Source organism: Nothoprocta perdicaria, unplaced genomic scaffold (genome assembly GCF_003342845.1).
Source record: "Nothoprocta perdicaria isolate Ctin4 unplaced genomic scaffold, notPer1 scaffold_204, whole genome shotgun sequence".
NCBI lineage: Eukaryota > Metazoa > Chordata > Aves > Tinamiformes > Tinamidae > Nothoprocta > Nothoprocta perdicaria.
The window spans coordinates 212,341-228,064 of record NW_020455250.1 but is presented as its reverse complement, the minus strand read 5'-3'; the positions used below and the strand labels follow the sequence as shown (position 1 = coordinate 228,064).

The 15,724-nt window shown below is 47.6% G+C and overlaps 1 protein-coding gene across 1 annotated transcript; it reads left to right on the top strand.

The window, feature by feature from the left end:
- The first annotated feature begins 1,636 nt into the window (after positions 1–1,636).
- ARG2 (arginase 2) lies at positions 1,637–15,584 on the top strand. Its single transcript, XM_026038220.1, has 8 exons — positions 1,637–1,753; positions 1,869–1,941; positions 10,262–10,439; positions 11,325–11,484; positions 12,513–12,607; positions 12,748–12,852; positions 14,307–14,443; positions 15,295–15,584. The coding sequence occupies exons 1-8, from the start codon at positions 1,637–1,639 to the stop codon at positions 15,498–15,500; spliced, it is 1,071 nt and encodes a 356-aa protein (XP_025894005.1). The 3' UTR covers positions 15,501–15,584.
- Positions 15,585–15,724: the final 140 nt, after the last annotated feature.

Sequence of the window (15,724 nt, the reverse complement as noted above, 5' to 3'; positions counted from 1 at the left end):
GCGCCAGGCGGCGGCCACGGGCGCGGGGAACCGGCCGCCCCGCTCCCGTTTCCTGCCGCGCGCCCTCAGCCGAGCCCCGGCGCCTTGGGCGGCTCCCGCCTCGATTTGCGCGGCTCTGCTCGGATCCTGCGTGCGAAAACGGAGCAAAACAGAAAAATCTGCCCCTTCTTGCCTGTGCCACCCATAACTGCGGGCGCCTAACTGAAGGCAGTCACGCTTTGCAGTTTAAAGCGGCGTTCGCTGGTTCTCTGCCATCTTAAGTGCATGATGTTATCAGAAATGTAATAAGTTGGAGACTTGGCTTTGTGTCCAAGGGCTTTAATGAGTCTTTATTTGGGGTTTCTTGGCTTCTTCCTCTTCACTTGCCTCCCTCTGCAGCCCCTGGGCTTCAGTCGAAGGAGCCATCACTGTGCGGGCAGCTCATCCCACGCGCGGCATCCTCCAAGCCCTTGGGCAGTTACTATGTATAAACCTGTTAGGTAGTTCCCGCGGGGATAGTAAAGCCATGTGCCAAGGAGAAAGGTGTGAGGGGCTGGAGGAATTGCTGCTGAGATCCCGGCTAGGCAAGGGGCGCAGGGGACACCGCACGAGGGGCTGTGTCGCAACCCAGGCGTAACGCGAGGGTGGCTGAGGGGGCCGAGAGGGAACCGGAGCCTGATGGAAAGGGGATAGCAGAGCCTTGTAGAGATTGTGAGAGTTTAAAACAAAGTAGGGGTGAAGGAACAAAAAGCCACATGGACGGAAAACAGGTCCGTGATGGGTGGCTGGGAGAGCTGTTGTCCCCGGGATTCATGAGCCGGCAATGCAAAGCCACTGGACCTAGCGAGGGGATGAGAGGGCTTGGACATCTTCAAGGAAGAGGAAAAGGCAAAAACATGTGCGTAGATTTTGCTTTCCTGTTAGCGGCAAGCCCTGGCTTAACCCTGGCTTGCCTTTGAGTCATCCCTGATCTCAGCTCGTTATAATGTCACCAGCCTTTCCTCCGAACAGGTTCTCATATTGGGACGTGTCAGTGTAAGAGTCACAGGGCCTTGCCACAGAGGGGTAACACGGGGTGACTGACTTGCTTGGGGGCATTTATTGAACTTGCTCTCCTTAAGATACACTGTGAAGAGCCCGAGAGCTCCCAGAGGGATAGGGCTATCTTGGAGCAAGACGCCTCGAGTGAAAGAGGAGAAGAGGTGACTTTTTCAATGCTCTGCCAAGGCTGCCAAGACAAGAGCGCAGCCCCCGCACCACCTCTCTCCGGCAGGACGCAGCAGGCGCCTCGCAGCGCATCTCTGATCTCTCCATCGGCGCCTCTGCCCGCCGAGGCCGGCAGCGGGTGCCCCCGGCGGCGGAGGGCTCCGCGAGCAGGGCGGGACGAGCCGTGTTTCGCCCAGAGCCCCCGCGGCGGCCGTTACCGGTGGCCGCGCGGCGGGAGCGGCCGTTGGCCGTTGCGCGGCCGTTGGCCGGGGGCGGGACACACCTCCGCGCGCACGCGCTGCCGTTGGCCGCGCGGCGCGGGGTGTGCGCGGGGCGGGGCGGGGCGGGGCGGGGCGGGCCCGCCCGCTGCCGCGGCGCTGCGGCGGCGCTGGAGCTCGTTAAAAGGAGCGGCGCGGTGGCAGCGGCCGGCATCGCCGCGCGCCTCCGCGCCATGTCGCTGCGCAGCAGCTTCGCGCGGCTCCTCCGCAAGCAGGCGGACGCGGCGCTGCAGCTGCCCAAGGCGGCGCACGCCGTGGCGCTGCTCGGAGCGCCCTTCTCGCGGGGGCAGGTGGGCTCCGCGCGGCCGGGGGCGCTCCGCGCGGCCGGGGGCGCTGCGGCAGCTCCGCAGCGCTCCGTGACGCGCTCCCTCCTTCTCTCTCCCTCCCCGTTTCTTTGTCTGGCAGAAGCGGCGCGGCGTGGACCACGGCCCCGCTGCCCTGCGCGCCGCGGGGCTGGTGGAGCGGCTGGCCGGGCTCGGTGAGCACTGCGCGGCGCGGCGGCGGGGCGAAGCCCGAGGAGACCCCGAGCGAGGCGGCAGGGGCTCGGCGAGGAGGAGGTGGCGGCGCGGGGGGCGAAGCGCGGCGGGAACCGCGGGACAAAGCTGCCGGCAGCCCCGCCTCGCCGCGGCCCCTGCGCCCACCCGCCACCACCGCCGCCTCCCCGGGCGCCCTTTCTGCCCCCTCTCCCGCCGGCTCTTAAACAGGGGCCCTTTAACTCCCTCCAAGGGTCGCATGCTTCCCAGCGACAGAGCGCAGAATTTTCTGGAGGGCACAGCTCTGCGTGAGAGGCTTTGTCTGGGGTTTTGCCTCGAAAGCACTTAGCAATAACGCTACCTGAATGGAAAGGATGGTCCCTTAATGGAAAGGATGGTCTCTTAACTCTTGCCATTACTCTCTTTTGTTGCCATGGAAAAAAAATCGATAGGTTTGTGTTTTGGTTTCTCCCATCCCTCGCTTCTTCAGGTCAAGAACTGGAGGGAAAAAAATCACAGCTATTAGGAACGAGACATGAGATAAAAGCCTGTAAAGCTGAATTCTTGCAGGGAGAAACTTTAATTTATAAAGCTTTACCTGCAACTGTGTAACAGGGATGGATGGAGAGCAGGGATGGATTGCAGAAAGGGGATGTAGCAAATGTGGTCCAAAGTTTAATGTAGTGCCACCTTAAACAGGAGGTGCTGCTCTGGAGAGCCCTGTAGGTGAATCCTTCATCCCTATGGCTCAGCAGCTGGAAGGGGCCAGTTGGCAGTGGAAGCTGCAGCCCATGACACATGAGTTATAACAGCCTCTGATGGGAAAGCCGTCTTGAGATAATGTTGGTCTTCAGCACACACAGGCAAGCTGTTGGTGCTGCAAAGGCAATCTGCTTAGGGCTCAGTGGTAGGTTGAGGAGGAAAATACTGTGTAGCCTTTTGAGTTCACAGCTGTTGTTCATGGAAACTTAACCAACGATTGGGTTTGTTTAGGGGATATTTATTTCTTCCCTAGAAGGATAACTGTCCCTGCGAGATAGCTTGGCCTGCATTAATGTGCCAGTAATTCCATTGCTTGGCCTCCTATGGTAAGCTGATTTGGCAGTAGAAGTTCAGCTGCATTCTTTTTTGTCGTCTCTCCTTCTGATGTTATGGGTTTTGCTTCTCTGTCATCAAAGAAGGTCCAGTGCTATTCTACTTATTGTTGTCAATTTAAATCTGATTAATTCCATTTCTTTAAAAAAAAGGCCTTTTGCAGGGAAGTTGTGCCAGGTTAGATATTAGGAAGAATTTCTACACAGAAAGAGTAGGGAAGCATTGGAAGAGGCTGCCCAGGGAAGTGGTGGAGTCACTGTCCCTGGCAATGTCAAAAAAATGTGTAGATGAGGCACTTTAGGACATGGTTTATCAGGCAGGGTGTGGAAGGGCTTATGGTTGGACTCAGTCTTGAAGGTCTCTTTCAACCATAATAGCGCTATGATTCTCTGATATTTGTCCACAAATAATAGGGTTCTCTACAAACTAAATTTATCTCTTAAGTAAGTTATAGATTCTCTCTTTTTTTTTCCCCATTATTGACTATTTTTGCTTTTTTTTTAGGAAGGAACAAAAGCGGGGAACAGTTCTGGGGGAGTCCGTGGGAATGTGAGCGCACTATAAACATGACTGCTCTGTTTGTCTTTGTCAGTACCAGCTTGCAGCTGGGCACAGGGCCAGCTCAGGAGGTGATGCTTCCCTGTAGAAGATTAAGGGCAGATTTGGTGCAGTATAAGGAAGCCTAGATAGAAGAAGGAGATAGTGTGCTTAGGAACTGAAATTACAAATTGACAGTAACTTTTACACAAAATTGCACCTGGTAGTCTCAATAGAAGAGATTTCTGGTAATTAAATTCACTGTTTGCCTGATACTGTACAGTTTTTTTTATTATAGTTTCAAGCTGAATTTGACTTATATAAAATAAAGATGCTCTCATGTCCCTTCAGAGCCTTTCCCTCAGTCCTGTCCATTCCCTTCAGAAGTCTCCAGATGCTAAGATGTATGTGTTGCCTTCTAATTCTATGGCTTGGGCCTTAAGTAAATGTACTGTTACTCTGAATATCAAGGAACCACATGGTCACATGCCAATTTAATGACTTAAATTCCTATTTTCTGCCTCCATTAAAGGGAATGGCAGACCTTTGGTTCCTTCTTCTGGCCCTTTCTTGCATCTTGCTTTCACTGATCTCTTTGAGAGGAAGTTTTCCATTCTTCTCTCTGTCTTAATTGCTATTCTTTGGCCCTTCTGCAGGGTCCTGACCTGCTACACTCTTGGGTTTTGGGTTTTTTTGATTATTATCCTAAGGGAAGCTAAAATATTAACACTTCTCCAGAATGGGTCTCCAGAATGGAGACTCCTCTGTTCTGTCAGAGAAAAATGCTGAATAAAAGCAAATTTCTAGCTGTCTGATTTGGGGGAGGACAGGATACAAAGCTTTGCAGGGCCATGTATTGTTGTGACAGTGAGGAGAAATAGTTGCAGTAGGTGGAGGCTTTGGTGGGTGGAAGGTGGGAACGATAGGTGGCAGATGAATTTTGCTTAATTTATAGGAGGGAGGAGGTATATGTAATTCTGTAAAATATGAATTTCTTGTGCATCTCATGTTTGTTGTGGATTTAGCAGAGAATCTGATCAAAACCATAATGTTTTTCAGTTCCCTGTATTTCTTTGTTTTCTACTGGTCATGCTAGTCATTCTTGACTGTATTATAAAATCAGTACATCATGGCTTTATTATTGTTTGCTGATAGCACAAATTCATCCACCTCAGGATTGGAATTAGTTCATGTCACATGCTGTTTTATTTCTTGTTATAAATACTGTTGAAGGAAAGGAGTTATTGGGGAGGACCACAAAGGTGCAAAGATGACAGGGGAAATTCAGAAAATGAACTGAATTATTGAACTGCTTGACAGTGCTTGGAATCTGCATTACATTTCTTCTCAATTTTAACCCTGTATTTTACTGTAGCCTCATAAGCACATATCTTTCATATGAATCTTAGGCCTATATGAATGTAATAGAAAAGATGGAAGGCTATAAAATTATATTGTAAAAAGCTGGGATATGGGTACCCTGGTTAAGTGCTAAAAATTCAGACTTGTCTTTCAAACCTCAATAAGCCCTGATATATTCTATCTTCCCTTTCCCCCAAGACTTACCTGCCTGGGATAACTGATGGAATAACTATTTACTCATGTAATAGTTAAAAAGATGAGGTGCTTGCTGTTGAGGAGAGGTTTTTCTGGTGTGTCTGTGAGTCCCACTTAACGTTTTTTTGTTGTTGTCAGAAATGTGCTGGTTTGGGGTTACGTTTATTTAAAGGGAATTGGAACTGTAAATGAAGACAAGTTGTGCTGGAGCTTGTCAGGAGAGGGACAGAGGGTAACAGCAGCCCCACCATCTCCTGGTCTGATGCAAGCCAGGGGGCAAATGTTTCCCAACACCTGGGGCTGACGTTTGTGGAGACCTCCTGAGGTCAAGCGTACTGCATTTCATAACATAGTCATCACAGAAATGAGGTGACTGCTTGGTTTGGGGTCAGAAAATTATTTCTTAGCAAAGATGGCCTTGCTGAATCGGGCTTGGAATAGCAATTGGATTATTTTTTCCTATGAGCAGAAGCCTGTTAGACACCAAGACGGGTGTTATTTTGAACCACTCTTAACTGTGCTTCAAAGCAGGATGGGACTACTGAGATGTGAAATTTTTGAACTAGCAGAAACTTGTTAAACCAATAATACCCACCAAAAAGGATTATGTGTGTTTTTTTTTATTTCCAGTAGATGTATATTTAAAGAGACATTGTGTGATAACTATCAAAGCAGTAAGGTTATGATTAAACTAGACTGCTTAAATCTGGCTCCTGTACTGGGATCCTGGCTGGCCTAGCTTCATAGCCGATATCCATCCCTTGTTTGTATAGTTGCTTTTAACATTTTTATATTTTTCTCTCCTGGTAGATCTGGTGGATTGAAACTGGAGCCTGTTTTAAGAGTTTGCATTGGTCTTGATGAATGATTCCCTTGTCTGCTGCCTTGCAACCTTTTACCCGTGTCTTTGAGAGGATTAAGAGGGGAAGCCAGCACTAGCCTATGAGCTTATCAGTGTGAGCCCACTGTAACGGCTTGTAGCCCCTTGTTTTGTGCCCAGAAAGGAGAATGTGACCCTTGTCTCAAACTGCTCATAATGCTCCATGCCTCCTGAAAAGCCTCTCTGTACCTGCAGTGATTCACCCAGCAGGCCGTAACATGAGACGGAGATTCTGCTGGCCAGGCATCAGCCCTGTTTCTGCCCAAATGCTTTCCTATAATGCATAAGAGGAAATGAGATGTAGTAACAGTGTCAGTTCCAAGGGGTTTCATGTAATACGTGGTATGAAATGAGATGTCGTAACAGTGGATTTGCAAATTCCTTGCAAAGTAGACCAGTAAGGTTTAGAAAACCAGAAGAGGAAAAGTTTAATTTTCCCGTTATTATTTTTACCTCCTTGCTTACAAACATCCAGTGTAAACAAGCAGTGTTAGGATATCACTTCTGTGCTGTTTCATATGCTTTTAATTCAATTCTTGTCTCTCACCCAGGAGACTTGCAGCCAGTTTCAGTAGCACGGCCCTGGGTCTGGGTTTTGAAAGCTCCATCTCCTTCCCTAACTGCTGCTCTGGAGCACTGTCTCTGTAAAGAGGATGGGTTCCTTGCTGTCCCTCATGTGTTTTTCCAGTTATGCTCCAAAGCTTTTACGTCATCTGCTTTTACAAGAGAACATTTTCCCTAAATCTGCATAGGTCAGTGACTCACTGCAGTGATTGCTGCCTGCAGGGGAAGCTGAACAAAAAGCACTGCTCCTCCCAGGAGGGCAGGAAGGGAGCACCCCTCGGGCCATGAAGCGTGCAGCCTAGCTACAAGTGTTGCTGAGCTAAGGGCCACCTTCAGAGCTTATGTGAAAACTGTGTGCCAGGAACTCTTAAATCTACCCTCATTTTGCATTGGTGTCTTTTTTCTAAGTAAAATTTAGGCTCTTAATTATTAACTCAGATGTCTTTTAATGACTACAGGTTACATTGCAGTTATCTGGGTTGCTATCCATCCCCATCCAGTCTGAGTGACTGCCCTTGATCCCTTGCTATGCTGGCTGAATGCTTATGTGATTTTTTTTTCTCATCTGTTTGCTCAAAAAAAGTTTGCCAAATTGGGAATGTTTCATATTAAAAACTTGGTTCAATGGCTGAAACTCTTTTTTGTTGTTTTTCTCCTACCCCCTTGCCCTGTTTTTAAAGAAACCTATTTTGATAGTGTTTTTTACCATAAAACGAGCATGGAGGTGAGGTGAGTATTGTGTTTTCCCAAGGTCTGTATAAAGACTGGCAGACAGACATTCCAAGGTCTGGATGTAAAGACTGGTAGAGAGGAAGCAGCATTTATGAAGCTGTTTCTGAAGCTTTGGGAAGGAAAAAATCTGGGCAGTTAGAGGTCCCATCCCTTCTGCTCAGTGTTACTTTCCTATGTGACTTGCACAGAAGAATTGGACTGATTGCCCAACAAGCATTTTTCTTTCAATTCTAAACAGCTGGAGAGGTTGCGAAGCGTAAACTGCTTAATTCTATGCAACTGCTGCTGCTGGGTAGGTCACAAATGTGCTGCATTTGATGCTTGTCACCCAGCTTTGTGGTGAATTCCTTTTTTTATAGCCTGGATGCGGGGCTCAGCCTGGCTAAGTGAGTCTCTGCTCACTGAGGGAGGTGCCCTCCTGCCGCTCACTAGTCCTGACAGACAGTGTGATGGGTGCCGTGCTGCAACAGGGGCAAGGAAGCTGCCTTCTCCATTTATCCCCACCACCTTCCACTTTTAAGAATGTGGATCTATTGCATGTGAAAAGACCCATACATGTTCTTTTTTTAAATCTGTGCTGAATTAGGTTGTTTGTTTATAGCTATTAGTGTATTTTTTTTTAAATTATAAAGGATCCCAAGAAACAAGGAAAAGTGCTTATATTTGGAGTCATTGATGATAAATGCAGGTGTATTAAAACTAGAGGATATTTTTTAGGTTTCAGGATTGGATTGCTTACTTGTTTGAGAGTGACTGCTTCTATTTTAATTGGGCGGTTATGGCAAAGACTGCTGCAAGCATCCAAGTTGACCTGAGAAAACTTGAGCCATCTGCTGCACCTACATAAAAGCAGTGGGCCTAAATAAGAGGGCACTGCACCTGAGGAAGGAGCAGCTACAAGGGACAGGCACTCCAGCTGAGCAACAACAACCAAGCTTTTGAAGGTGGTTACAAAAGCTGAAGCAGCTGCTGACTTTGATGGAGATTAGGCTTTTTATAAAGGAGAAAGTAGAGAGGCATCTTAATAAAGGAGATGCAGGAGTGCTGTTTACCCAAAGGTGGACAGGATCCCAGAATTGTGGAATCCAGCAGTGTGTGTCCATCTGTCCATCTCTGACATATCTCCACTATGAGCCCCACGGTGATCACAGGACTACATGGCTTTGTTTTGATTTGAAAACTGTACATATTTTTGCCTTATAGATGGGGGCTGGAAAGGGGATGAATTAAAGAAGGAGAAAGTATCTGGAACATGAGCAATAGACCCCACACACATTTCTTAAAATCTACCATGTTTGGCTGCTTTTTAGAATAATATGAAGAAACTTAAAAGGATGAGTTTTATGTCACTACCTGGTACCCAGCTGCCTTTCCTTAAATACATTCTGTCTTTTTCCTTAAAGTAAGATGAAAGATGGAGTGGTTGTCTTTCTCAAAGGGAGCTAAATGTGGAGCTTCATAATAAAAGTTTCTGTAATTCTCTTGCATCCTAGCCTGGGTGAAATGCTGTTGTATGCTAGCATGCCCTGTAAGGGAGGACCAAGCAGAAGTGGCAGCCCTTTCCTCCACTGCAGTGTATGATGTGCTGTCCAGTTGTGTTTACGGCATCTAACACACCTGTCTGGCTGCAGATTCATTCTCCATAGCTGTCTGAAGACCAAAGGGGTGTGGAAAACTTGGTCAATCTGGGGAGCTTCCTCCAAAGCTCTTGCTGCCTGCTAGTTGATTCCATGCCTGACTGGTGAAGTCTCATTTACAACACTTGCTTTCCAGCAACACTCACTTTTTCATCACCGCTTTTAAATACTACTGAAAAAGGAGCAGCAGTGCATGAATAGCAGTCTGTCAAGCAATTACAAATAGGAAAGGGGAGATCCTTGCCATTCATTCAAAGTATTCCAAGCTCACAAGTTTTTCCTGAAGCTGTGCCGCAGAATGAAGCAGAGGAAAATGCAGTGGTTGCGCTGGCTAGCAGGTGGAGCCGGGGGCATTGCCTGAAACAGGCTCCAAGCTCTCGAGCTGCTGTACGGAGGCTGCTGAGGAGGTGGTGCTCGGGGAGAAACAGCTGCTGCTCTAGGCCTGTGTTGTCTCTTGGAAAGCAAAGTGGGGGTCCTGCTGCGGCTCCTGCTGTAGCTGGCTGCAGGCGATACAGCACGGGGTGCTGGGCAGCGTGTCTGTAATCCTTGTCAGGTAGCTGGGCTCAGCTACTATGTCTTTCCTAGCAAATACCCTGACATATGGCCACCTATGACTGCTGTAAAACAGGCGCTTGCCCGTTTTCCAGCAACCTGATTTTCACAACCTTTTTCCTTACGTTCACCAGGCAAAATCCCTTTGAATGAGTTTATTATGTGCCAAAAAGTTTCCTTGTTTCCCTCCTGTAATGACTTGTCTTTGGGATAAGTAGCTAGAAATACGTTTTAGGAAGGCTGAGTCTGAGACCCAGAATGTTGTTGTGTTTCAACAGCCAACTAAGCTACAGTGGGCAATGATGAGATCTTAAAGCAGGCTGGAGTCAGGGCAGTGGAGCATTGGACTTGATGGGGGAAAAAAAAAAAAGGTAATTTGATTGAATGTGGCCTGGGCATGGCGCTCACTTAAGGTTGTATACATTTGACTGCATACATTTGAAAGGCAGTATACATAAGGCTGTATACATTTGAAAGGCAGACAGCAATACAGACCATATTTTTTTTCAGTGGAAAACTTGCCAATAAATAATTGTTTTTCAAAGTGAGCTTTAGACGCTGGCCTAGCTCATTGCTAAATTCAAGTCAGAATATCATCTTAAGTTCTCTGATTTGTAAAGCTGAGAGGTGTTTTTTTGCGAGGACATGCACGTGTCAGATGAACGCCCTTCCTGGTTGCCTGACAGAACTTCTGAAGGGAAAATATTTTGAAAGCCTCGTGGGACACTTGTTTAGTATCTTCACATTCTGCCTTTGCTGCCTTGTTTCCAGGTTGCCAAGTGTATGACTCCGGAGACTTGAGCTTCACTCAGGTTCCCAACGACGAGCTCTACAACAACCGGGTTTCGTACCCCCGCTCGGTGGGCTTGGCCAACCAGGTGCTGGCCGACGCCGTGAGCCGCGCTGTGGCCGCCGGACACAGCTGCGTGACTATAGGAGGCGACCACAGGTGAGCTGAACCACCACCGATGGGTGCTGCACGCTGCAGAAGGGAGTAGCGCTTACCTAAATCCGGTCAGGAGGGCAGTGAGAGCAGCTCTGGGTCCTTCCTGTGGCACTACGAGGTAACAGCTTTTTGTTTCTATTGCTGGGCTCAGAGGATGGACTACAGAAGGTGACTATAAAACCCCGAGTACTATTCAGAGACAGTACTACCGAGTTCCAGGCTCTCTTGCAGACATAGAAATAAGTGAACTTTCTCTTTGGGGAAGTCTGTGTGATCAGATCCTTTAGGAACTGTTGCAGTTTCTGTACCGGTAAATGCTTAGCAATTTGTCTCTTTTGCAACTTAGTTCATGGTGACAACTTTTAGGATAGGTTGGTGATGTCTGCACACAGGCTGTTTTTTAGGGGACCCTACAGTGCACAATTCTGCTTTACTTTTCTTTCTCCCTAAACTTTGACCTGAGAACAGGCTGAAGAAGGTGGCACATATAAGAATATTTTGGAGGGGGTGACATGAGTGGAGTCAAAAGCAGGTGTACAAGGCCAGTGATGAGCGAGCATACTAGATACTCTGAGAGATCACTTAGAAAAGATGAAAATTAAAGGCTAACTTTGCAGCGAGTGAGTTGCTCTTTCCCATCTCCCAGGACCGGTACAGTCCTCTAAAGTTACTTGTGGTAGCCTAGAAACACGGTGGTATCGGTGCTTGCTATGCAGTGTATGAGGTGCCTTCTATGATCACTGTCACTGAGGTCCAATGCGTTTAAAAACAGCTAAGTTAGCTAATAACAGCTAAGTGTAGCTGCAGGGACTCCTGTTGCTCCCCCTACTTGTCCTGAACGTGACATGTTTTGCACATTGTCTGAAGACTTTGCTGCTGTCCCTGCAGCTTGGCAGTTGGGTCCATCAGCGGCCACGCGCGGCAGTGCCCACACCTCGGCGTCATCTGGGTGGACGCGCACGCCGATATCAACACCCCTCTCACAACTCCGTCTGGGAACCTCCATGGACAACCAGTTTCGTTTCTCTTGCGAGAGCTCCAGGATAAAGTAAGTGTCTTGCTGTACAGTTAGCCTGCACTGCCATCCTTAGGACACTGCTCCTGTTCTGGTGTAAGATGCTTTCCTAACTGCTACAAAGGCAGACTTTTAAAACTGAAGTACATGTAGTAATCCATAATATTTGTGTGTGTGTAATTGTAGAGAAAAGAAAAGGTCTTTCTTGCTAGCGTCCCCCTGTGCTGCCCTGGAACCAGGGGGTCAGCCAAAGCTGCATGCAGCCGCTGCACCCGGTGCCGCTGCGGCAGCGCGCAGGGGACCGCGCGGGAGTGCCACTACCCCCTGCACCACCCCCCGTTCAGCTTGGCACTGTGTGTCCTGACGGCCTTGGAGCGCGATGGGCACTGGTCTTACGTCCCTGCACCTTCCCGGCTGCCCTAGTGTTGGTCCTCCTGTCAAACATTACAAATCAGAATGGCTGGGCCTGCTTACAGACTGCATCTGAACAGCTAAGACTCGAGGCAGATTCTCTGTCATCGGAACCGTGTACCACGGCACGTGGCCTACGCGCAGCCAGGTTTGGCTACTGTCACAATGTGGCATAATAGGTAGGCCTAAGGCCTTCATCATTTCCCTTGGGAGTTCTGTACTGTTAGATATATCGTGGGGGTATCCTGCTGATGGCCGCACCCGTCCCGAGCAAGCCCGGCAGTGTCTAAGGTCATTGTGACAACTGAGGATAATACTGCAGTATTATACTGCACCTCCTGGCGCCTGTCATAGCAAGATTGGTTCCTAGTCCTGCTCCCCTCTCCCAAACTGGGAAATGGTAGAATTAAAAACTTCCTCCTTTAACTCAGAAAAAAATGGCATGTCATTCGCATGGATAAAATCAGGAAAGCAAACCCTCAAGTGAGGGTTCCCTCCAAGGCTCCCTTCTTCCCTCTAGGTTAGAGAAGGGATACCATAAATAAGCACAAAGTTTTAAGGGACGTCCTAAACACCGGTTTGTTAATTATGTCATTAAACTATTACTAATATGTCATTAAACTAATCCAATACTGCCACTTTGCTTGTAGATGCCACAGCTTCCTGGCTTTTCCTGGATAAAGCCCTGTCTTTCAGCATCTGATATTGTGTACATTGGCTTGAGGGATGTGGATCCTGCCGAATAGTAAGTTCATTTAAAATAGAGGAATTCTGCAAACTCTGAAATCTCAGGTTTCTACCCACAGCTGGCTGTGCCTCAGGGTTCTTAAATTTAAGTTTAGGCCAATACTGAGTGATTTTTGTAATACATATTTTCTTTAATAGTTATATTTTGAAGAACTATGACATCCAATATTTCTCCATGAGGGAAATCGATCGCCTTGGAATTCAAAAAGTTATGGAAAGGACGTTTGAGCACCTCATGGGCAGGTAACTAACTGTGGATGAACAGAAGCTGTTTCATAAAGATAACACACAAGCTGATTAGTGACCTGGCAACAAATCTGTAATCCTTACGGATACAAACCGCTCTCCACATCTCTCTGCTTGTTAAGAATGAGGATCTCCCTTTTCTGAAAGGTGTTTAAATGAAGGCCATTTCTGATGGAAAGCAGGTGAGCAGTGATCCTCACACAACTTGAATGTGCCCAGGGAACAGTCATGCCTTAGCAGTGACTGTCCTGATTTCTGCATCTTGATAGGTAGTCAGCTCACAGGGACTGGCAAAGGGCTATAAGTTACATTAGTCACTACAGTTGTGATGTAGATGAGTTGTCCTACTTCCTAAGAAATCACATATCTTGCTTCAGTTTTGTAAAGGTGCTGACCCAACCCTGAATCCAGGGTGTACAGCATCCCTTTTAAAAGATCTGTAGCTACTGACAGGAACTGGAATTCAGCTCTCCGTAGCTGAGGCAGGAGCATTTGGGAGCAATTCTCCCTCTGACCATGCTCACAAAGCCTGGTGTCATACGCTCTGCTCACGTGTGTGCCTTTGCTTTGCTCCAGTTTGCTGGAGCAGCTCAGGGAGCAGACCATGGTGTAAGGATTTGGCTCCAGGGAGAGGAGCAGAGCCAGGAAGAGTAACTAACCCCTGAGTCCTGTGAGGACAGTGGTTGTTGCTGCTGTTGAGTGTGAAGCTGTCATCCCCCTTCTAAGCTGCGGCTCTGCCAAGTAAGAAGTTGCTCATCCATCTGCAGTAATTCAGCAGTACAGAGCCTACCACCACCACCTCAGTAGCTCGTGTGAGTGACAAGTCCTGTCCTGGTTATTAAGCTCCCATGGGCTGCCAAGCATCATGCAGTTCGGGAGGTGACCTTTCAAGTCTGAGTTCATCCTTTGCTATTTTGTCAGCTAGGCTTATGTGGCAGAGCTTGGAAGGAGCCTTCAACTATTGTCCTAAAAAAACACAGAATGCCCCACTCATGTTGATGAACTATTAAATCCTCAAGCTTGGTGCTTTGCCCTTTCACGCATCAGGCAGATCAGCGTTTCAGTCATTTATTCCAGTCTCCCCTGCAAGAGGAGGGAAGTGGCTGGACTATAGCGCAGCTTCTCTACGTTGCTGCAGCTCAGGAGATTGGCCTCAGGAAGGATGGTCACAGCGAGAGTTCTCCTGTGCCAGCAAGTCAGGTCTGAGCAGAAGCTCAATGAAATTAGAAAGACAAACTTCCTCTTTCTCAGTATACATGGAAGAAAGTTCTGAGCTAACAAATATTTCAGTCTTGAAGGATTTAAAAAAAAAAAATCCTTTTGAAAGGTGGGGCACTTAGTAGTTTGGAGTGTGATGTTACTTTGCTGATCAACCTGGATGGTAAAAATACTTAAAGACAAAGTTAAAGGTTTTGAGTTTTCTTTTTTGTTGTTGTTCTTTTTCTCTCCAGACGACAGAGACCAATTCACCTCAGCTTTGACATTGATGCTTTTGACCCCTCGCTGGCTCCTGCAACGGGGACTCCTGTTCTGGGTGGCCTGACCTACAGAGAGGGCATGTACATCACTGAGGAAATACACAACACAGGTAGGGCCCCCGGCAGCACCGCACAGCCCATGGCTCGCAGTCTCTTCTGCGTAACTAAATAATAATATGAATGTTGCCTAAGCAAGTGACTGAAAAGTCAACTTAACCTTCAGTAAGGAGGTGGGCGGGCAGGGGAGGGAGGTGGAAATGTCCAATTGTACAATACTTGGTAAATGAAATAATTATATTATTAACATATATTCAAATTTTAACGATTCATGCCAAAAGTAACTGTACCATCTCCTTTTGCTGAACGCATGAGGCCAGATAAAAAGAGGTGCAATGGATGCAGACACATTTCAACACTTTGGAGGTCCAGTCTGGGGCTACAGTGTTTGCAAATGGAGCTTTCACTAAGTCATCTACAGGTGACAATATATGGGAGCTTCCTCCTGCTATGGAGATGTCATTTAATAGAAGTTACGATAGGGAAGAAGGGGGCGGGGGGCGTGGGAAAAGACCTCAGTAGAATAAAAGGTAGGATGGCAAAAAAAAAGATTGTATATGAAGTTATTTTATATCCTCTAGTTTTAGGACTAGACAAAGATTTTAAAAATTAGAAAGGGAGGTTCCTTTCATAATTGCAGTTGGAGCATCAGGCTTGGTTTCCATAAATACTAAAAGCCTGGATGAGTGAGGCAGTGACAAGATAAAAAAGAACCCATCAAAGCCAGCCACAAAATTGTGTCCAAGAAGGACAACCTCTTCCCTCACATGAAAGCGGTTTTTACTCTTCAAACGGGTAAAGCAGGTCGCAACTTTAAACAGCAGAGACTTGCTACAAAGAGTGAAGCAGGTGCTGCTGGCCTCTTCCCTGTCCCCTAATAACACAGTGCAAATTCTTTTCTCAGGCCTGCTCTCAGCTGTGGACATGGTGGAAGTCAATCCGCTGCTGGGCGCTTCTCCCGAGGAGGTGACGGCCACCGCCAGGCTGGCGGTGGACGTGCTGGCGGCCTGCTTTGGGCAGACCAGGGAGGGGGCGCACACTGCCTTCGACGAGCTGCCCACCCCCAGCTCTCCGGACGAATCTGACAGAGAAGAGCAAGTGAGGATTTAGGAGCCCACAGTGTGGGGCACCTCGGACATTAAAGCACTCTGCTGAGGCGCTGGAGTGAACAGATTGACTGTCAATACTTGATGAATACGGAACCATCTCTCTTTTTAAATAAGCTAGTTTTTCCACTTGATCAGTGACTACTGTATTATGTACTAAGTTTTATTCATTAGTTAAGTATATACAAATTGAGACAATAAAACATTTATTACCTTCTTATTCATCTT